The 24,047-nt window shown below is 42.8% G+C and overlaps 1 protein-coding gene across 1 annotated transcript in view; it reads right to left on the reverse strand.

The window, feature by feature from the left end:
* LOC139278090 (pendrin-like) overlaps positions 1–24,047 on the reverse strand; it is a gene marked incomplete at its 5' end in the record, with an annotated part of 65,560 nt that overhangs the window by 14,811 nt on the left and 26,702 nt on the right. The window contains 11 exons of the mRNA XM_070896747.1: positions 1,709–1,939; positions 3,922–4,017; positions 4,114–4,206; positions 4,305–4,374; positions 4,474–4,580; positions 5,451–5,546; positions 9,698–9,775; positions 11,326–11,439; positions 12,836–12,983; positions 13,147–13,229; positions 16,447–16,599. Of these exons, the coding sequence (XP_070752848.1) occupies positions 1,709–1,939; positions 3,922–4,017; positions 4,114–4,206; positions 4,305–4,374; positions 4,474–4,580; positions 5,451–5,546; positions 9,698–9,775; positions 11,326–11,439; positions 12,836–12,983; positions 13,147–13,229; positions 16,447–16,599 (1,269 nt within the window). The remainder of the gene's footprint in view (positions 1–1,708; positions 1,940–3,921; positions 4,018–4,113; positions 4,207–4,304; positions 4,375–4,473; positions 4,581–5,450; positions 5,547–9,697; positions 9,776–11,325; positions 11,440–12,835; positions 12,984–13,146; positions 13,230–16,446; positions 16,600–24,047) is intronic.

Below are 24,047 nucleotides of genomic sequence, written 5' to 3' on the forward strand. Positions count from 1 at the left end.
TTATACTCTGTCCAACAGTGTAGCTACTGTTAGGGGGCCTATAGACTACGCCCACCAGTGACTTCTTCCCCTTATTATTTCTCATCTCCACCCAAACTGATTCTACATCTTGATTTTCTGAGCCAATATCATTTCTCACTGCTGCACTGATCGCATCCTTTATTAACAGCTACCCCACCTCCTTTTTCTTTCTGTCTATCCTTCTGAATTGTCAAATACCCCTGAATATTCAGTTCCCAGCCTTGATCACCTTGCAACCACATCTCTGTAATGGCTATCAGATCATACCCATTTATATCTATTTGTGCCATCAACTCATCTATCTTGTTACGAATGATGCGTGCATTCCGATAAAGAGCTTTTAATTTTGTCTTTTACCATATTCCTTGCTTTGACCCCACTTTCTGATACACTCTTATTTTTATACATTCTATCCCTTCCTGTCACACTCTAGTTATCATTTCCCCCACCATTACCCTGCTCTATTGCCTTCTCCTTGCTCTTTGACTTTTTTTAATTTCCACTCCTGAACCCTCCTCCTCACTGTTTAGTTTAAAGCCCTCTCTAAAGCCCTAGTTATTTGATTCGGCAGGACACTAACACCAGCCTGGTTCAGGTGAAGTCTGTTCCAATGGAACAGCTCTCTTTTACCCCAGTACTGGTGCCAGTGCCCCATGAATCAAAGCACATTTCTTCCACACCAGTCTTTGGGCCACGTGTTCATCTCTCTGATCTTATTTATCTTATGCAAATTTGCTCATAGCTCAGGTAGTAATCCAAAGATTATTACCTTTATGGTTCTACTTTTTAATTTAGCCCCTAGCTGCTCACAATCCCTTAGCAGAACCTCTTTCTTTGTTCTAGGTTAATAAGGGATATGTAGAAAGGATGAGGGAAATTATTATTTAAGAGCTGCTATGGCTAGCAATATAGCAGAGCAGGCTCAATAAGCCAAATGGCCTATTTCATGGGCTTATATTCCTATTAGAATATTGTTCAAAAGGATGATTATTCCATGATAATGATTACCATTAGTACAAATATAGTTGTACGCAGATGCTGAAATAGAATGTGTATGATAAAGTCTCAGTGTTGAGCTGTGCTTGAAGTGTTGTGGGTCGGAGGATTGGGGATCAGTGCTGTAGCCCCAACTCTGAGCCAGGCTCCTTTCCACAACGGCTCAACAATGTGAACATTGGATTGCTGAATAAATATAAAAATGACTTCTCACTTCCAGCGAGCCTCACCTGCTGGCAGCACATGTTGAAGACTTGAGCGAGCAGGTATTGGGCTGCCTGAGACTGCATATTAGGAGTAAGTCAAAAGATTCCCTCTCAAATATTTTTAGTTAAACTACCCATATATGAAGAGGGGAAGGAGATAATGAGCAATGAAACATTCTAATTTGAAAATGGAGTGATGCACCAATAACATCTATTCGATCCATTGGGTTATTCCTAAAACATTACTATAACAATATGGTTAAAAAAAGCAAACACTGGAAATTTGCATTAAAACAAAAATTACTGAATTACACACCAGCATCTGAGAGAGAAAGGTTTAAATGTTTTTCAGATGTAGTCTCCATAAGGTGCTGGATTCTACACCAAGCTTTCCTCTTCGAAATGCTGACTGATTTATGATGCATTTCCAGCATTTTTGGTTTTTACTTCTGTATCAACGCTAGTTACAACAACTATTTACTCACCATTTTAAGGATTCGGACTCCTACAATATCAATGAATGACACTGCACTAAAATCAAAAATAAGGCTGTGTATGTTAACTTTGGGAACCAGGATTTTGATAGGGAGATCTGAATTCCAGTCGACATTAATTTCCACTTCCTTTGTTGGAACATCCTGTTCATGTTCTTCTTGAGCTTCCGTGTCATCTTCAAACGCCTCATTAGAAACACTTCCATCAGTTACAATGCCATCCTAAAGATAATGAGCAATTTTTTTTAAAAGATATATCATCTGGACAACTAATGACTTAGATCATTGTGACATGTATCAAGCACATAAAAACACAGACAAATTGTTTTCTTTAAACTGCTATATCATGAACGTTTATTTTTTAGCATATACTCAATATGGATTAACTAAGTTAAGCATCTTTTTTGTATAACCTATATAAACAACACAGGTATTTTTTGAATTCAGCAATAACTCGCATTCTTCACCTGCAAGGAGACATCTAAAAAAGATGCTCAAGATCACGCGCAAAAAGCAGTAGATGCCAATGAGGCAGGGGAAAAATAGAGGGTAAATCAAAGGCACGTCTGGATAGGAGTTTTATGGAGGTTGTTCAAAGCTGGGAGGGAGCTGGCAAGGTGGAGGTAAGAGGGCAGGGATGGCTAAATGAGTGTCCACCTATGCTAAACCAAGGACATGTAGAAGCCCGGTGTTTGAGGAGCAGAGGGTGCATGTGGTACATAAAGCAGGAGGTGATCACTAAGGTACGGCAGTGTGAGGCTATGGAGAAATCTGGAAGTAATGAAGATAATTTTTAAGTCAACTTTGGGAAGCCAGTGGAGGTTGGCCTTGCAAAACTTTGTGCAGTTGAGAAAAGAGGTTGCAGCTTTTTGAATGAATTGGTAAGTCAGCAAGGGAAGTGCCAGCGAAGTTGAGGTAATGGAGACAACAATAGCAACTTGTATTTATATAGCTCCTTTAACGTAGTGAAACGTCCCAAGTTGCTTCACAGGAGTATTATGCGATAAAACATTTGACACCGAGCCGCATAAGTAGAAATTAGCACAGGTGATCAAAAGCTTGGTCAAAAAGGTATGTTTTAAGGAGCGTCTTGAAGGAGGAAAGAGAGGTAGAGAGGCAGAGAGGTTTAGGCAGAGTGTTCCGGAGCTTGGGACCTAGGCAACAGAAGCACGGACACCAATGGTTGAGCGATTATAATCAGAGATACTCAGGAGGGCAGAATTAGAGGAGTGCAGACATCTCGGTGTGGGGGCGGAGGGGGAGGGGTTGTGGGGCTGGAGAAAGCAATGTTCCCTCTAAGCTGCTTTTTGTTCAAAGTGGCCAGTTTCTTTTACTGTACAATCTCTTTAAATTTCTGCACATGTGCGGTACTAACAATGGATACGCCAGTGAGTGGTCTGTGTGGGACCTATCCCATTACTGTGCAGCCACCATTAGAGGAAACATTGGCTAGAAGTAGGCAATGTTGTGGAGGTGGAAGAAAGTCATCGTGGTAATGGGGCAGGTGTGAAAGGGAATCTGAACTTGGGGTTAAACAGTACACTAAGGTTCCATACTTCTGGATGTTGACAAAGTGAAAATCAGAGACAGCGACACATAGGTGCTGGTGGGAGCCAGTCAGGATGGCTTTGGAATTTTATAATATTTTGAAGTAGGAGGGAATTCTGGCTCATCCAGATAGAATAGCTAGAGTCGTTGACTGAGGAGTAAGAGCTGGGTGTCATTAGCATATATATGGCAGGGTGACTGAAGATGATGAGAAGTTATTGGAAGCAATGTATGTAAAAGTCAGATAGCCAGGTGGCGAAGGATCAAATACTAGAGCCTAGTCTTTAGTTGCTTACAAGCCTTTATTTGCAGAGACGCACATTATATACTGTGCACCCCCTAAGATAAGCTTGTACCTACCCACTTCCTGAGCCTCCCCAATTAATACCTGACCTGAATACAATTAACACCCAATTGATATACAATTAATATAGTGCCTACATTATGACAGTATGAGCAAAACTAGATGAAAGTAATGTCACTGAGGTAGACTGCAGAGGAGAGGCAGTAGGGAAGGATGGAATGGCCAACAGCATCAAAAGCAGCAGCAAAATTGAGGAGAATGAAGAGATAGAAAGTCATTGTACAGCTACAATGGACCCTTATTTTAGATATGGATTATAACTGTAAATACAACACAAAGTACATGTCTTCACCTTTGTTGTTTTTAACTGACCCTTCTTTATAAGCAACTGAATCTTCTTCAATGCTTTGGCTCGCTTAAGAAAGACTCGAACTGGATTAAATCCAACCTGAAACAATTCCATTCATACAATAGTAATCAACACAAATAAAAATAAATGAATATTCAAACAGTTTTGTGTTACACAATTGCAGAATTTACTCACGGCAGCATTCAGTTTCTCTTTAAAAAAATCAACACTTCCAAAAAATAGGGGAGAAGAAAATTTGAAGATCTTCACTCCAGATGGCTCAGCAAGCTGTGCAATAGCCAGAAAAAAAAAAAATTTTTTCATTAGACTGAGGAAAGTGTGAATTTTATTTTAGGACACCTAATTAAAAACAGACTTGTTCTTACATTTTTGTATCTCTTCAAGTTCTTGTAAATGTCAGTGTTTGGTACGTTCCCTAGAGCAGCAGAAGCAGGGCTGGAAAATGATCATTGAATTGAACAGATGAAGATTCCATTTGGTAAGTGATAAATAAAATAATGTATCATTCTAGTAAGATGCAAATCAAATACTTACAACTGGGCTCTAAGCACAACAGTGAGAAGTTCAAAGCACACGCCAGCTAAAAGCCCAAAATCTAGTCCTAGAAGGATGGCTGCAATCCATGTTACAACCCAGATCAGCTACAGAAAAGCAAGACAGTAAGTTAAAGCATATTTTTTTTAAATGAACTACAGGCTTGGCTTTTGAAACACTGCTTAATTGGTCAATAGTGAGCTGCAAATCTTGTAATCATTTTACTACTGCAGTAACACATACACAATAGAAAAGACACACAAATACATCATTACTGGTTCACTCTGCAGCACAATACATGCTTAAAAGAAAAGGTATATGCAGTTGAATTTCTCCATAATTTCAAAATACTATTCCAAATAGTGTAAATTCACTAATTCCTCTCTGTGGCATGTTTTCTGCTGGTTAGATGTAGCTTGGGTGTGGAAAAATCATGTGCAAGATCTTTCCATATGACCCCACAGTACAACACTGAAGGATCAAACCTTCCTTGCAAACAGTGGACAACCATCAACCGCCTCAGAACTGGTCATGGCAGACGCTGCCACCTTCAGCCATAGATGGAAGATTATGCGATTGTGGAGCTCCTTATCCGACCCTGGAGCACATCATTGAGCACTGCCCTCAGAGGATATTTGCAGGCAGCTTACAAGATATCCACACTGTTACACCGGAAGCTTTGGCCTGGATATCCAACTTGGATATTGACATTTGATTTGCTACTACCATATGAAAGAAGATGGGATATCCTGAAGCTCTATTGCAGTGATGTCACAAATCGAAGTGTATGTGCAATATGTCCTAATCATGGTATCACAACAAGGGGAACTTCTACACAAAATGTCAACTCCCATTAAATAATAAGTAAAATATGTCCTCCATAACAGTATTGTCACATTCTTAAACTGAACATGAAGGTTGTACATTTTCTAATGAGCAGTATTTTACAAGAACAGTATTGTTAGTTAATTACTTACACAGTCAACTTTATTTTGTCTCCACAACCCTGGAACATCAAAGGTTTGCCAGAACATTCCTTTCAAATTGGCAATGACAATTGCTCCCAGTACGGCCTGAGAAATTAGTTAAGAAAACAGATGAAATAATATTGGGGGTGAAATTGTCCTGCGTCCCGATTGGGGATGGTTACCATCTGAGAGCGGGACTTTCTACGCCCGGCACAGAAGTCCCGCCCCAGCCGCTGAATTCGACTTACCGCCTGAAAGGAAGCGGAGCGCAATCCCACATGCTCCACTTCCTTTGGGGGTGGTTCCCGGGGCAGTCAGTCAAGCTTAAAGGGGAGGGCCGCTGCGCACTCTGCAAGGTCTCTGATGGCCACCACTAGACCACCAAGGCAGCGTTGGACTGGGCCTGCAGCCTGACACTCAAAATAGATACTAGAGCCACCATCGTTGTGCTGGCCAGAGAGTTGGCAATCCACAAAACACAGCGGTCCGGGGCACCAGCACCTTCCCCTTTAACCAGCGCCCCAAGCAGATGTTGGCCAGCTTAGTGACCCGCAGAGCAGCAAGGGCTCGGCGCAGAGCGGTGAAGCGTCACCACGCACGGCAATAACATCATCAGCAGCTGTGCGGTGGCCCAGGGTGCTATCCACGGGGCGTACTCCCAAACTATTTTCCGGGAGCGGTAGCGCCCCCCTCCCCCGGGCGAAAAATCTCCTCCAGCCCGTTAGTACCTCCGAGGAGGGGGGCGGGGGGGTGCTAACAGACCTAAAAAAAAGGGGCACTTTTGCCCGCATTACGTTTGTACATTTCAAAACACAAAACCATTAAGCTGAATTATGATCAGTCTATTTTTAGCAACACCTTTCCAGTATGGCTAGGTGAAACGAAAGTAGAGGTATACATGAAGTTTTATATCAAATAAATGGAAGTAACTAATTACCAATATGAAAATCCAATTTATTGTTATGTTCATTCATTCTCAACAATGCAATAATAGTCCGAGAGCAAATAGAAAGTGATCCTGGAATAGAAATTGGCGCTGGGATTACTTTGCGAGATCTGTGCAACACAAGTCTGAACAATATTGTTAGTTGATTACTTATAAAATCAAACTTGAGCTCACCAGAATCTGCAAGATTTGTTCAAGAATATAATTTGAATAAGTCCCTGGTGCTTATGTCACAACTGCAAAGGACACAATGATTTTCACGGGAAAGGATATCCTTTTCTATTTTGTCGTTTTTTTTTATAAAGACAATTGTGAAGTTGGCCCATCTCATCAGCATATTACTGAGCTTGCAGCTACCAGTTAACCTCGGCAGATTCAGATTAGGAGGTCAGGAGGAATCAACTAATGAAACACACAGCATAAAGGAGGAGCAAGTGGAGATGTCAACAGAGGAGCAGGAACCTGCTGAATGGAATCCCCCCCCCCCACCCATTAGTTGCAAGGACCAGGATTTTATAACAGATGGGGGCAGCCTGTGGAAGAGAGACCATTAAAGGGCAGAAGGATTTGATGCGTCCTTCGAGAATGCTCTGCATGTATGTCAGAGAATCTGCAGATGGACATGAAGGTTTTAGAAAGCTACAGTCTATCATGGAGTGGATGGTTATTTTACGGGCCTCCGCAGGGGTGCATTGAAGGACAGAGGTCCAAAGCTGTGATTGCAACTGTTGAGATCTGGGTTCCAATTAACAGGGCTATCCATTCCGAATTCGACAGGGTAGGGAATCAGATTGCAAGAAACCTGATGGAGGGCTTCACATTCCTCAGCGGCGACAATCATTCTATTCTCATGCAGCTCCCTGCTCATCCTGAAGGATTGCCTGCTGGCTAACAAAAGGGAAGAAAGGGCAGGGAGAAAAAGTAGCATAGAGCAAGCATTTCTCTCTTCAGTCAACACCACACCCAGCCAACCCCCTCAAAGGACTCCGGAAGTGCTTGGTAGTGAGATGGAGCAGCTAGCCAGTGCTGGATCAGAGGTACAGGATCACAGCCACCACACAAGGGCCCCCATTAAAGAGTAGGAGGCTGCCACCTCCCACTAAGATAGCACTCAGAAGCTGTAAATTAGATAGGATTTGCGTACAAGTGTACCTTTTACAAATACAAACTACCAGCAAAACACACAGTAATAGCAATACACAGAACAAGTGGGGAAATAAATTGCTTGCACTGTAATCCTGAGAGTTCTCGGAGAAGGGCATATTAGGTTTATAGGCATGCATAGTAGTTGATTTAGGGTTGATTATAATAGAAGGCATGTTGTTGACATACAACTGTATTATGCTTAATATGTTAGGACTGTTCATGCAGGAAATGGATTAGGGTTCTAGGTGGATCGCCAAGTCTTACTGGCTGCAAAATGCCTTCAGCCATTTTCTCTTCATCCTCCTCTTTTCTGCCACCCAATCCTACACCTTTTGATCCTCGGTTACATGGTTACACCTCTGTGAATGGCAAGTTTCTGAATTTTGCATCAGTTGTCTAATGATTTAGGAGATGTTGCCATGGTTACAGCACATGAAGTCTCTGACCTGTCCGAACAGTGGAATATCTGCTTGAGTAGGTCAATGGTATACTCCACCAGAATTCAGGTTAAGGCACAAGCTTCGCTGTAAATGCATTCTGCGCCTGTTCTTAGGTTTCCCAATGGGGTCATTGGTCAGGCTGCAGTGAATGTCCTCATCCCCAAGCAGCCACCTGTCCAGTTTGCCTGCTCTATTACATAATGGTGGCATGATGGACTATGGGCACACAAGAGGCTTTGCGACTGCCAGCAAATATTCACTTGTATGCTTCAGTTCTTGTGGTCAAAAATCACCTGGACATGAATGGAATAGAACCCTTTTCTCTTCACTAATGCAATAGGGTTGTGTACTCTGAGGCTCAGCATTTTAAGGAAAACAGCCACCTTGTAAGATAGGACCAGGAGACGGCCATTCAGCCCCTCGAGTCTGTCTGCCAATCAATTAGATCATGACTGATCTGTATCTTAACTTTATCTTCTCTCCTTGGTTCCGTAACCCTCAATACCATTGCCTAACTAAACTCGATCAAAACTCAGTTTTAACATTTTCATTTGACCATGCATCAGCAGGTTTTTGGGACAAGAGAGTTCTAGATTTCCACAATGCTTTGTGTGAAAAATTGCTTTTTGACATCACCCTTCAAGAACCTAGCTCTAATTTTAAGATTATGCCCCCTTGTTCTGGATGCTCGCACCAGAGGAAATAGTTTCTCAATCTACCCTATCAAATCTTTAAATCATTTTAAATATCTCAATTAGATCACCCCTTAATCTTCCATATTCAAGGGAATACAAGCCTAGTCTATGTAATCTGTCCTCATATTTCAATCCTTTTAGCCCCCGTGTCATTCTGGTGAATCTAAGCTGCACCCCCTCCGAGGCCAATATATCCTTCCCGAGGTGCTGTGCCCAGAACTGAACACTGTTCTCCAGATGGGGTCTAACCAGAGCTCTGTACAGCTGTAACATAACACCATTTGTATTCAAACCCTCTTAAGATAAAGGCCACCATGCCATTAAACGTTCTAATTATTTTTTGTGCCACTAGTTTTTAGTGATTCTTGTACTTGGAGCCCTAAATCTCTCAGTTCATCCACAGTTCCTAGCTTCTCACCATTCAGAAAATACTCGGATCGATCAGTGCTGTGGCCTCTGATGTTGCTTCCTCCAGTTCATGAATAAATAATAAAACTGTTTCCCAGGCACACAAAGCTTCCGTCAATTGTTTAATGCAGCAGTGCACTTTGACAAATGTTTCTAGCAGTGGCATGGAAGGATCTGGTGACACAGAAATTTAACAGTGTGGTCACCTTCACAACCACAGGTTGTCTAGAGCTATGCTAGTGGTGGAAGGTGTCTGGAATTTAGGCAACAAACCACAAAGAAGCCAAATGTCAAAGGCTAGATATTCAAATGCCTGTGGGTGTGCACTCCTTATGGTGTGAGCAGACCAAAAGAATCAGACTGAACTGTGGGACCAATTTGAATGAGAGTACGTCAGTTTGGGGGTTGGGAGGTAATAATGACGCTCTCACATACTGGCAGAAAGCACAGAAAATGTTAACATTGCTGAATTCAGAGCTTCACAAATCAGGCAAGCTGGCCAGCTTGCTCGATTCAGTGAGATGCACTCCCGAAATGCAATGGTGTCCTCTCGTAGCAGACCACTGCTGAATCAGCCCCATAGTTTATATACATAGCATGCCATGAAAGAATAAAGATTACCTTTTGCAGAGGTTGAAGTAGCTGTCCAACTATCAAAATGGCAATCATCACAATTACCGCACTTAAAATCCCAGCAATCTGCAATAAATGTATGTGTGAATTTTGAATTATTGATGTTAACAGGTAGAATTTCTGTTGCAGTGTAATATATAAAAACATCTGTGTGTATAAAAAAGCCCTGTGGTGGTACAGAGCATTGACAGGGCAAGATGTGTATACAAGATACAAGAACTTTTCTGACGTGTCCATAAGGCACAAAGCACAGCCAATCAAAAATCACAAACATTTGCTTCACCATCATCGACAGACATTCTTTCCAAGTCCTTTCATCGAATCATTGAATAATGCAGCACAGAAGACGGCCATTAGGCCCATCCAGCCTGTACTGGCTCTTTGACAGAGCTATCGAATTGATCCCATTTCCCTTCCATTTCAATATAGCTCTGAAAGATTTTCCCCTTCAAGTATTTATCCAATTTCCTTTTGAAAGTTATTATTTCATCTGCTTCCACCACCCTTCCAGATCATAAAAACTTGCTGCATAAAAATAATTCTCGTCTCCTCAGATTCTTTTGCTAAGTAGTTGAAATCTGTGTCCTTTGGTTACCGACACTTCTGCCATTGAAAACAGTTACTCCTTATTTACTCTATCAATACCCTTCATAATTTTGAACGCCTCTATCAAATCTCCTCTTATTTTCTCCTTAAAGCCGCTATGCTTTAAGGAGAACAACCCTTGTTTGTCTAGTCTCTCCACGTAATTGAAGTCCTGCATCGCTGGTACCATTCTCGTAACTCTCTTCTGCACCCTCTCCAAGCCAATGATTTATAAAAGGTTCAGCATAACTTCCTTGCTTTTGTAATCTATGCCTCTGTTTATAAAGCTGCGGATCCCATATGCATTTTTAACAGCAATTTCAATTTGTTCTGCCACCTTCCAAAGATTTGAGTATATGCACCCCCAAGTCTTTCTGTTGTGGCACCTCCTTTAAAATTGTAGCATTTAGTTTATATTGCCTTTCCTCATTCGTGTGACTATTCTTCACACCAGTGTTAAATTGCATCTGCCATATATCTGCCCATTTCACCAGCCCGTCTATGTCCTCCTGAAATTGGTTACTATCCTCTTCACTGTTTATTATATTTGAGCTTCGTGTTATCTGTAAACTTTGAAATTATGCCCTGTATACCCAAGTCCAGGTCATTAATATATATCAAAGAGAGCAATGACTCCAATAGCGACCTCTGGTGGGGGGGGGGGGGGGGGGGGGGGAGGTGTCACCATTGTATACTTCCCTTCAGTCGGAAAAACAAACATTCACCACTTCACTCTGATTTCTGTCTCTTAGCCAATTTCATATCCATATTGCCACTGCCCCTTTAATCCCATGTGCTTCAATTTTGCTAACTAGTCTATTGTGTGGTACTTTATAAACACCTATTAAAAGTCCATATACCCATCAACCACATTACTTCACTTGCTATGTTAGTTCTTCATTCACTCCATCATGTGGTTAATTCAATGCCCTCTGAACTGGCCCAGCAAATCACTGTTGTTATAAGAGCAAAGTGGCCATGAGATTCACTGGCCTAATATAAATACACATGCATCCACGTTCATTTATTACCTGAGTTTTGCCACCTGTGCTTTCCTGTACTGCTGTACGGGACAGAGCAGTGCCTGCCAAAAAGCTTGAGAAACAGCCACAAAAAATGTTGGATATTCCTAGAGCAATAAATTCCTGGAAGAGTCCACAATTATATAAATATACATGCAAATGATATACAGCAGCAACAATCATATACCCCACTTTGATACAACATTCAAAAAGGACACTGAATTGTAAGCAAATTTTTCTCCTTTTCTGAAGAATATGTTTTGTCAATGCATATAGTAAATGACTGTTCAGTTATTGCATTCTGGTTGGAATATTCTTAAATTATTCCCAAATCTGCAGCAAGAGATGTGCGGATAGAATCTATTCTTTGTTGCACTTGGGGAAGACTTCATTCCCAGGTGCAATGAAGAGGAAGTGGGATAGAGACCCTTTGCATCAGGCCTCAAGTTCTACGACATTGCATGGGGTCCAAATTTAACTCATAACTGGGCCCAGGCCCGGAGCAGACGCAGGAAAATGTAACTGAGCAAATAAGACGGGTGGGGTGTTCTTGCCTCCTATCTCAATTTCAGGACACTCCACCAATAAAAGGTGCTCAAAATAGAGATGGAACCAAAAAGTGCTGCTGGTGGAGTCTGTGCTAGGATCTTCCATAGACCGGAGGGTCTATAGGCCTCAAGGAGCAGCCCAAAGATGAATGGAGGCACTGTGTAACTTGTAGCCCCTACCCCAGCATGATGCTTGGGCTTTGGTTCCTTCCGCCAACTGCTCTCTAATTGCTGGATATGGAGGGGCTAAAAAATCTGGGGTTTTCATCCATTTCCTGCTGGAGTTATAGCAGCAGAAACAGTAGAATTTCAGCCCGGTTCTTATTTTCTAATTAAATTTATGTTTGTCACTCAAATCCATTTTCTTATTTTTTCCAAGATGAAAATATTATGGGTGGAACTCTGAGCTGGGGCATAAAACTGCCAGTAGTGGATTTGCTGCCCATTATACACCCTACCTGTAAACGGAAAGGAAAAAAAAAAATAATCGGGAAGGGAATATAACAGGTGGCTGGTCCGTTGTATGCCCCTGCCAACGTTAAGTTTTACCCAATTTAACTCGTCTAGCGGGAGTGACGCATCATCTTAATATCACTTTCAAGTCACAAACTGCTGTTAGAGGAGCCATTTGATTTCTGAATTTCCTTTCCATCATGCAGGACATTGGTTCACTATGATTTACTATCCAAAATAATTACATTCTGTAAAACTGCAATAATGTCAAAATATTTTTTTTTCATTTCTGACTCAGTAAAAAGGTAGACACATTGGTCAAATACAAGTTTTCAACTTTAACAAAACTTTCAACTATAGAAACACAGTCGAATCTTGCTGACTAATTTTGGCATTGTCTAGTCAACCCAAGTGGAGCTAAATGCTTATGAGATAGCATGCAAACTATAGCCATTTTAACTTATAATGTGACTCAGACACCAAATATTAACTGATGGTGTATTTAAACCTTCTCTTACCTGGTTTCCATCAATGGGATAGTCGTGTTTGGCGCCAAATACCTTAGCAACTGAAACAGCCACTGCATATCCCACTAATGCAATGGAAAATGCCGTTGCTCCGATTTTAGCAAACAAGTTCACATCTGGTGACATTGGTGCTAAAAATCTGTGTACATGAATGTAAAAAGAAATCATTCAAGTATTTTTGAACTCAATCTGATAAAAATTCTAGAGTCTGTAACAAAGAACGCAAACAGCATACTTAAAATTTAAGACAAGAATTGTGACTTTTAAAAAGGATGTAGAAATCATGAATTCTATCTTCTTACCCTGTTGGAATGGTTTTAATAATTCCAGCATTATATTTCTGTTCCAAATTAGCACCATAGGAGATCCCTGTAGCTATAATAGTCTGAAACAAACAAGCATTTGCATTTAAAAATCAACCACATTTATAGATTGTTACTCCTCCTTGCATCTTCACTAAATCATATTCTATCTGTAACTCATTCTATACCAGGATCTCAAAACGGTGAAACTTCTAATGTCCCTCAGTCTTTCTTTTCTCCTACATCTTCAGACTTAAAAATCATGCCCGACATCACATAACCACTAAAGCGGAACACTGCAGATGCTGGAATCTGAAACAAACAGAAAATGCTGGAAATATTCAGCGGGTCAGGCAGCATCTGTGGAGAGTGAAACAGAGTTAACGTTTCAGGTCGCTGACCCTTCGCCAGAACAGATGCTGCTGAACTGCTGAGTATTTCAAGCATTTTTTGCTTTTGTACCACATAACCACTACTTGATGATTTACACAATCTATTTTACTCTTTTCTTATGGGCCTTGGCCCTGCATGGTAGTTAATTAATAAAGATATATGAGGCTTAAAAACCCAGATCATGATAGTTATGCCTAGATTGTGGTCCACCAGTGCTGACCCCAGCAGAATTTGCATGGTCAGTGGGAGGGCACTTGATTAGATTGAGGCAATGGGCACCCATACCACTATGCCCACATGCCTCCCTGTTAATGGAGTCAATACGGAAATGTTAAAAAAAGTTTACCCAGCTTTGGAGGTCCAAGCCACTTCCCCATCTTGGAGCCTTCCCTCCCTATGGGACTCACTTCTGCCCTTCATGTGTTAACTGACCTCACGTATTAGCCTCCAGTGTTACTTACCCTATCCCTTATGGAGAGGGAAGCAGGATCCCATGTTGGGAGGTCATGCCCCTCCGGATATGGCTGGTTTAGTAAGGGGTTTCTTAAATTCGGTCCTTTTCCAAGCCATTCTACTGGCCTCCTCCTGGAGTTACGGCAGGAATCCAGCAAAATGACCAAGGAAATTTTCACACTATATTTTTCAAACTTTTTTCTGTTCTTTTCCACAAGAATCTATTTACATCTGATAATCAGCAGTCAAGGCAACTGAAGGTTCAAAGCCACCTATTTCTTCATGACTGCTAAGAATCTTGCCCTGTTGATGAAGCAATGGACAGCAATAACTAAGGTAGCTTGTCCTTCCTTGCTCCCTTCAGACTATCGTAGAATGCCCTATTCTAATATCCCAGTGCGAAATGTCAGTGTGTGTGTACTTTATTCAGCTGCTTCTGGTGTCAGCCCCAAGTATGGACAACACCAAGGCAAAAGAAGTGTGTTAATGTTTCTGGAATTGTGTAGACACCAAGAAGTAACATCTCTGGTGAAGGTAACCACTATGAAGGAGTCAGCCTTGGCTCAGTGGTTGCACTCCTGTCTCAAGTCAGACGGTCCAAGTCCAATACCAGAGACTCGAACATATAAACGAAGCCGACACTCCAGTGCTGTACCGAGGGAATACTGCACTGTCGGACGTTCCATCTTTCGGATGAGATGTTAAACAGAGGCCCCACTGGCCTTCTCAAGTGGATGTAAAAGATCCTATGGCACTATTTGAAGAGCAAGGGTATTCTCCCCGGTGTCCTGGCCAAAATTTATCCCTCAACCAACATCACTTAAAAGCAAACAAATTATCTGGTCATTATCTCATTGCTGTTCACAAGTGGGCTGCTGCATTTCCGACATGACAATGTTGACTACACTTCGAAAGTACTTCATTGTCTGTAAAGCGCTTTGGGACATCCGGAGGTTGTGAAAGGTGCTATATAAATGCAAGTTCTTATTTTTCCCAGAAAGGCAGAAGGCTTAACTGTCATATAGGCAAGTAAATTCTGTCCTTATGTGCCTTGCACAAACAATGGGAAAAATCTTCCACCCAAAAGGTAAAAGCACGAATTGCAACTTTTAAACAACACTTATGAATAGGCAAGTGTTTTATCTCTGTCCATGCAGTGGAAACTGTCTTGCAAAATAAACGGTGGATCATTGCAACACCACATTGCCCTCAGTAGCAGCAAGTCAGCAAGAACACACTGAATTCAATCTTGAAATAATTGGTTTAGGAAACATATATTTAAGCTTCCCTGGCAATGTGTAGTACTAAACCAAACAGATCACAAGCCTTCAGGCTCAATTCCAAGGACTTAATTTATTTGACAGAGCAGGTGAGGCAATAAAATTGACACTACTGTCCCCTGGGTTAGAAGTAATAAAAATCAGGCATGTGCCTGTTCATTTTTGGGCAGTTGGATCACAATAAAGATCATGCGAGAACAGCATTAGATTACCCAATTAACCCTTCTATAGCTAAATAGTCTGCTGACATTCAATGATAACCTATTTAGTTGAAATAAACAGTGAGCTGGAACACTGTCTATTCCCTTCATTATCTTATAAACCTCAATCAGATCCCCGCTAATTAGAACAGCTCTGCAGGCCGGACTATAAAAGAGCTGGAGCGGCATACCACTTCAACCTCCAGAGCAAGCTGCTCCAAGTGTGCAACGTTTTTGAGATGGGCGACTGGGTGACGTCATCAAAACCCTGATCGACATTTTGGAGCGTGGGCAGGAACATCGGCAGGGCCCAGGTACAGAGGAGTGGGAAGGTTGAGGCGGATGAGCGGCGAGTGCTTGTGGCGAGATGCGGTGAATGTTTATGGCAGAGGAGCGGAGAGAGATCGTGACGGAGGTGCGACAGATGAGGGTACAGGGCCCAGAAGAGCAGTGGGCCCAGGGGCAGCACAGGCCAGCCCACACTGCAATATGTATGCGCACTAGATCCATGCAGCAGAGCAGGTCTCCAGTCGTGTTGGTTTACCCTTGCCACTGGATAAAGGCCTAGCTCAGTCAAGCCCGTGTGGTGGCTGGTGTGCAACGGTCACCACACGTTAAAAAAATTCATGCACAGGCATCTTCCACCCCCTCAATTGGAGTTCAGGACTGGGACATCGGGTCCTTCATCAAAACATCTGTGAACGCATGGAAGCAAGTCATCCTCGTTCGAGGGGCCGTCTATGATGATGATATATGATATTCAATGCCGGCTCTATGAATAGAGGCACGTGGCTGGGATACCATACACCTCTTATTCATTCTTATTCTGCCTGTGGCAGAGAAACCAAATATCAGTGCCCTCAGGAGAGAAGACCAAAAACCAGAAAGGGGAAAAAAAAAAGGGCTGATGCTTCACCATCACCAATGTGATTGCCTTAAAATACTTTAGGTTTCACCATAGATAATTTACTTACCACAATCACTTCAATAGGTATAGGCACTTTAATCTTGTCTTTGAAACGATTGTTGATTTCTTTCACAATTACACACACGACAAAGGTGATCAAGCCAGCAACCAAGTCTGCAATATTGGTTTGTCGAATGTTACGGAATATGTCAATAAGAGTCTGCAAAATAAATTTTAAAAACAGAAGTTATAACAAAGGTTGCATCTCAGCCAGGATAGCAGTTTGGAACCTACACGTGGGTTAGGGAAGGGGCTATTGACTAAGCTTGCGTACTATGCTAACTCATTTCAGTTGGTAGCATTCATCAGAGTCAGAAAGTTATGGATTCTAACCCCACAATGGACTTGGATACATATTTAGTGCTGCACTAAGGGTGTCCTGCATTGTTGAAAGTGTTGTCTTTAAGATGTAAACCTAGACCCTATTTGCCTATTCAGCTGGTCATACAAGATTCCACGGTGTATTTTGAAGAAAAGCAGGGAGTTCTCCTGATGTACTATCCAATCTTTCTCTCTTAACCAACATGAACAAAAATAGATACAAACATATGATTATGATGGGCAGGAAAAGAGCAGCTGGTCCATCAAGCCTACCTCACACCACAATGGCTGGACCATCATGGTTAAACATATCTCTTCTCTCTCCCCCACACCCCCATCAATCTCCAGGGGGGGGGGGGGGAAGGGGGAGGAGGGAATAGAAAAAAATCCTAATTTTCCAAGTAATTAATTCATTGTAAAGTGTGGCAGATATGCAATTTCATTGATGTATGGACATCAGGCAATAACAGATCTAGACTGGGATGTGATGTTCACCACAGTCAATGCTAATGCATGAATAATGGCGAGTTGGGCATGGTACTGGTGGAGAACTGCTAGCCACTGAACTCTTAAAGTGACAGAGTCGATGCCTCCAGGAATGGATGGAAGGAGCAAAAATTTGAGGAGAAAAAATGAATGCTGTCATAGATGTGTTTTTATTATTCTTCCAAAACCTGTTTTCCTCGCTTTTCTGGGAAATCTGAAATGCCCCAATTTATGTACGCAAGTGTGGATTGCTTGTATTGGGAGTGAAATGTAGTCATGGAGATTGCACAAGCAAATAATGAGTCAACCGTTTCAAGCTTATGCTGAACTGAAGAGGTCACAACTGTGCCAGACAGGCCTTCCTATAGCAAATCCACCTGGTTCCCCACGAGGTCTTCTGATTGTGCGTGGATGTGGCAGGGCTCAGTGACAAGTATCAATCAAATATGACAACCTAAAAAACCAGCAAAAGCTGACCCAACAGCTTCAAAAAGCTGACACCTTAAGAATTACCTTGATAATAAGTCTTAAATAAGAGAGAGGCAGTAGTTAAAAAGTACGGCAACCCCCAGTGGTAATAGTTTAAAAGGAGCGGCAGCAGAGAGGGGCAGTTGCTAGACAAAGAGAAAAACTCAAAGTGACGTCAGTCAGCAAAAACTAAGGACTGGCAGAGCCCAAGGAATTCGAGCCAAGTGCTTAATGTATTATTTATCTTAAGTATTAAGAGGATAATATCCCTTAGATGAGCAAATAAACCTAAATATTGAATATGCATAAATATGTGAGTGTAATTAATTTGAAATCAAATTAACTCCAACTAATTAGCTCAAGAAATAAATTACTGTTAACAATAAATTAAAATAAATAAATTAGAAATGACAGTACAGGCAACATGTTGGCACAGCAGTAAGTGTAAGTGTGAGTTTATGGACACGGAGAAAGTGCCGGATGACTATTCCCATTAGAAACATATCTGCCTCGAGGCACTCCGAGCTGGAGTTCAAGTTCGAGTTACTCTGACACACAAGGGAAGGGGAGGATTTATTGGGATAGTTTATTCCAAAGTACAGTCACACCCAGATGAAAGCACAGGTACAGGAAGGGGAGTATGTGACCGTCAGTCAGCAGGGCATGACGATCCTTGGGGAGGTAGAAAAGGAGGTCCTGTAGGCACTGGTTCTGTAGGTACAAGGTGCTTGCTACCTGTGAGGATGAGGATGAAAGGCTGCAGGGAGGTTAGCCAGAATGCTAACCACAACACCATTGAGCAGGAACCAGGGAGGATGGGGAGAGAAAATGGAATGTCCTAGTTGTAGGGGATTTGACCATTCGAGGGGTAGATCCTTTGCAGTCAGGATTGAGAATCCCAAATCCAGATATCCAGATGGGACATTTATAAAGTCAGCCACTTTGCCATTCTATTAAGCAAGTAACGGAGCTGTGTATTGCCACATACTTCACTACATCGACATTAGCAAGAAGCAACAGACCAATTATTGTAAGCTGGGAGACAGGTGCATGGGGGTTTCATTATACATTTCTTTCAGTCAGCTCTGAAACTGGACCTTTTTTTCTTTTCCTCTGGCCAAATTTGAAATCCCTTTTAATGCATTTATTTTGTTTGGCTTTCAGATAACTGATGCATTCTTTTTTGCACAATGAAATTTGACAGCCTATAAATGGAACTGTGAATTTTTATTAAAATGTGCAGTATTAGTAATGTACCTATTTAATGCGTTTTGCTGTCATGTTATTATTTTAGTTGTGCAAGTGCCTTTCAAACCGGAATATTCCCCTAATTGACAGACTAGTGCTGGTGAATAGGTAAATAGCCAGTGTTGAGCTGCAGGAAATGCAAAAGGCCTACTACCTATAGTTATGATAACAAGCAATGCCAGGAATCTCAGGTGGTGTACTTGCTGTGGTTATCAGTACTCTGACTTCTCTCACGACACTTCGAGAAGCTAAAATGGAGCAGGGCTCCAGGTCATTCATCCCCACCCCTCGTCACACCTCAGATCTCCCACCACCTTAGCAAAGGGCTGAGTTTACGGCTCACACCCCACCGTAGGCAACTAGGCCCACACAGTTGAGCCTGGTCTCTAGTCGTCTCAGACCCCCTTGCCATTGGACAAAGACCTTGCTCTGCTAAGCCCATGTGGTAGCCAGTGTGCAATGGCCACCCCACATTAAAAGAACTCATGCACCAGCATCTTCCACCCTTCAAAATAAAGTTTGGGACCTGGAACATCAGGATCCTCATGAACAATCCCAACAGCAACAGATCGGAACATTGCATCGCTATCATTGTCCGGGAACTCAAGACACTTCAACGTTGACATCGCCGCCCTAAGTGAGACCCAGCGGGCAGGGGAAGGCCAACTCAAAGAACAAGGTGGAAGTTTCACCTTCTTCTGGAAAGGCAAACCAGAGGAAGATCACAGCCTCCATGGAGTTGGCTTCGCCATCAAGAATGAGCTGGTGGGCTGTCTCATGATTCTCCGGCTCACCCTAGCCCGGAACCAGTGCGCCACAGTTATCAGCGCGTACGCCCCAATACTCGAGGCAACAGATGAGGCCAAAGAGGAATTCTACTCCAGCCTCGAACAATCCCTGTCCCGAGTCCCTTTGGACGACAAGCTGATCCTCCTCGACGACTTCAATGCCAGAGCCGGTTAGGACACAGACCTCTGGGGAGGCATGATCTGCAGAGATGGGGTAGGGAAAACCAACTCCAGCGGTACCCTGCGCCTGACAAAATGCCTAGAACATGACCTCGTCATCACCAACACCTTGTTCCGTCAGAGGGACAGGTACAAGGCATCATGGCAACACCTTCGCTCCAAGCACTGGCATCTGCTTGACGACGTCATCGTCCCGAGTGAGGGACCGCAAGGATGTGCACATCACGCGCTCTATGACAGGAGCCGATTGCTGGATGGACCACCGTCTAATCCACTCCGTCATTATCAATAAAGCCCCAAAACAGCAACAGCAACAGAAACAATGCTGCAGGAAAATCAACGCTGGTGCACTCAAAGACCCAGTTAAGAAAGCCCTATACAGCCAGCGCCTCACTGCCAACCCTCGATGACAGAGACACAGAGTGCCCACAATGCCTGGTCTGCCCTCAAGGCCTCCATAATCAGCGCCTGCGAAGAGATGCTCGGTCACTCAACCAAGAAACACCAAGACCGGTTTAAATCGAGAAGGACCAGGAGATCCAGGAGCTAATAAGCCGCAAGCACAAGGCATTTCTGAACTTAAAGCAGCAACCCAATTCGGCTGCGAGGAGGATGCTGTGAGGCTGCAGAGCGACTTGGATAGATTAGGTGAATGGGCAAATGCATGGCAGATGAAGTATAATGTGGATAAATGTGAGGTTATCCACTTTGGTGGTAAAAACAGAGAGACAGACTATTATCTGAATGGTGACAGATTAGGAAAAGGGGAGGTGCAAAGAGACCTGGGTGTCATGGTACATCAGTCATTGAAGGTTGGCATGCAGGTGCAGCAGGCGGTTAAGAAAGCAAATGGCATGTTGGCCTTCATAGCAAGGGGATTTGAGTACAGGGGCAGGGAGGTGTTGCTACAGTTGTACAGGGCATTGGTGAGGCCACACCTGGAGTATTGTGTACAGTTTTGGTCACCTAACCTGAGGAAGGACATTCTTGCTATTGAGGGAGTGCAGCGAAGGTTCACCAGACTGATTCCCGGGATGGCGGGACTGACCTATCAAGAAAGACTGGATCAACTGGGCTTGTATTCACTGGAGTTCAGAAGAATGAGAGGGGACCTCATAGAAACATATAAAATTCTGACGGGGTTAGACAGGTTAGATGCAGGAAGAATGTTCCCAATGTTGGGGAAGTCCAGAACCAGAGGTCACAGTCTAAGGATAAGGGGTAAGCCATTTAGGACCGAGATGCGGAGGAACTTCTTCACCCAGAGAGTGGTGAACCTGTGGAATTCTCTACCACAGAAAGTTGTTGAGGCCAATTCACTAAATATATTCAAAAAGGAGTTAGATGAGGTCCTTACTGCTAGGGGGATCAAGGAGTATGGCGAGAAAGCAGGAATGGGGTACTGAAGTTGAATGTTCAGCCATGAACTCATTGAATGGCGGTGCAGGCTAGAAGGGCCGAATGGCCTACTCCTGCACCTATTTTCTATGTTTCTATGTTTCTATGGGAGCAGCAAAGCAGCTCTACAGGCGGATAAAGGCAGAGGGTCCAACAAAAAAGCCGTGACCTAAAGAATAGATGGTGGGTGGAGAAAGCACAGGAGATCCAACAGCTGGTTGTGGAAATATCAGAAAGGATTAAGAAGTTAGTTCAGACCTGGGGTCTAAAAAAACTAACAAGCTCTCTTGCACAAAAAACAAGCAGGCGTTAATCTCAGGGTCAATGAGATCAGGGATGAGGTAGAGTTGTAACCATCAGGGAAAGTCACGGGATAATAAAGCCAAATACTGAATGCCAATTAACAAAGTTCCAGCAATTGCTAATGACCGAACAAATGGTCAGGCCAGGAATAACAGTTTGAAGACCAACAGACAGGAGGGAGTTTCCCACCATCACAGGACCAGCTGTGACCACAGGGGGGGTGATAAGAAAGAATCCCATGGATCAAAATAATGGTCACACATGGGAAGGGAGACTCCCAACTTGGTAATAACTTTTGGAAGCGAGAGACAAGTTGAGATAACAGCAGAATGTCTCTGTATCTTGTACAAACAAGCAGGCAATTAGTAGCAACCCATATGGTTAACAAAGGGACAAAAAAGGTATAAAAATGGACAAGTATGGACAGTCCATAGCGAGAACCCAGGACCAATACTCAACAGAAGCAGGGAACGACCCTTGAAGGAACAGTGTCAGGACCGGATTGATCACTCGGGACGTATTGGGTAATTATGAGAGTGTTGAGTTAAATAGAATATTTTGAGCGGCAAGGAACACCTTTTGGAACGCCTTGTTTGCAGAGTTGAACAGAGTTAAATAGAGTATAAGAAAGAAACATAGAAACATAGAAATTAGGTGCAGGAGCAGACCATTTGGCCCTTCGAGCCTGCACCACCATTCAGTAAGATCATGGCTGATCATTCAACTTCAGTACCCCTTTCCTGCTTTCCCTCCATACCGCTTGATCCCTTTGGCCGAAAGGGCTATATCTAACTCCCTTTTGAATATATCTAACGAACTGGCCTCAACAACTTTCTGCGGTAGAGAATTCAACAGGTTAACTACTCTCCGAGTGAAGAAGTTTCTCCTCATCTCGGTCCTAAATGGCTTACCCCTTATTCTTAGACTGTGACCTCTAGTTCTGGAACTCCCCAGCAACGGGAACATTTTTCCTGCCTTTAACCTGTCCAATCCTGTCAGAATTTTATATATTTCTATGAGATCCCCTCTCATTCTTCTAAACTCCAGTGGATACAGGCCCAGTCGATCCAGTCTCTCCTCATATGTAGTCCTGCCATCCCAGGAATCAATCTGGTGAACCTTCACTGTACTCCCTTAATAGCAAGAACGTCCTTCCTCAGATTAGGGGACCAAAACTGAACACAATATTCCAGGTGTGGCCTCACCAAGGCTCTGTACAACTGCAGTAAGACCTCCCTGCTCCTATACTCAAATCCCCTAGCTATGGAGGCCAACATGCCATTTGTCTTCACCGCCTGCTGTACCTGCATGCCAAACTTCAATGACTGATGTACCATGACACCCAGGTCTCGTTGCACCTCCCCTTTTCCTAATCTGTCACCATTCAGATAATTTTCTGTCTTCCTGTTTTTGCCCCCAAAGTGGATAACCTCACATTTAGTTACATTATACTGCATCTGCCATGCATTTGCCCACTCACCTAACCTGTCCAAATCTCACTGCAGTCTCTTAGCATCTTCCTCACAGCTCACACTGCCACCCAGCTTAGTGTCATCTGCAAACTTGGAGATATTACATTCAATTCCTTCATCTAAATGATTAATGTATATTGTAAATAGCTGGGGTCCCAGCACTGAACCCTTCGGCACCCCACTGGTCACTGCCTGCCATTCTAAAAAAGGACCCGTTTATTCCGACTCTCTGCTTCCTGTCTGCCAACCAGTTCTCTATCCACGTCAGTAGTGAGTCTTATACTTCTTTTGTATTGAGTACGTATACTCTATAGTTAGTGAGTCTTGTACTTATCCTGTATTAAATGAACATTAACGATACTGTCATTTGTCTGGTGTGTAATTTGATATTTAACTCAGGAACCGTCACACGACTAGCGAAATTGCCGCTTGCCCAACATTGACGACCCAGATGGGACTTTGCTGAGTTAAGATAAATTTAATTAAGAAAGACAGAAGAGAAATGACAGGAAAAGGTGGAAGCTCCCAGTCGTGGGAAGAGCAGTTTAACCAGACCCTGATCGAATATGTCAGGAGGTGGCTTGAAACAATGAGCTCACCCGGATTTCCCGGAGGAGACTCATTCTTTGACAAAACTAAAAAAGAAAAGAGGGAATCTAAATGTGTCTTAATGGCAGCATGTTATGCAGAATTACTTAAGCAGAGAGACTAACAAAACTTCACAAAAATCAATGGGAGCATGAAAATCAGGACTTCAGACAGACGTAGGAAAATTGACAGCCGAAGTTAAGGGATTGAGGCTTCAATTGGCAGAGCAAGTTAATCAAATTGAGACTCTCCAAAACGATTTTAAAAACTCCATACATTAAATCTGACCTCTAGTATGACTATGGCAGAGAATAACAAGCAAAATGAAGAGAAAATGAGGCAAAAGTGCAGAGACT

This window comes from Pristiophorus japonicus, chromosome 13 (assembly GCF_044704955.1).
Source record: "Pristiophorus japonicus isolate sPriJap1 chromosome 13, sPriJap1.hap1, whole genome shotgun sequence".
Classification (NCBI taxonomy): Eukaryota; Metazoa; Chordata; class Chondrichthyes; family Pristiophoridae; genus Pristiophorus; species Pristiophorus japonicus.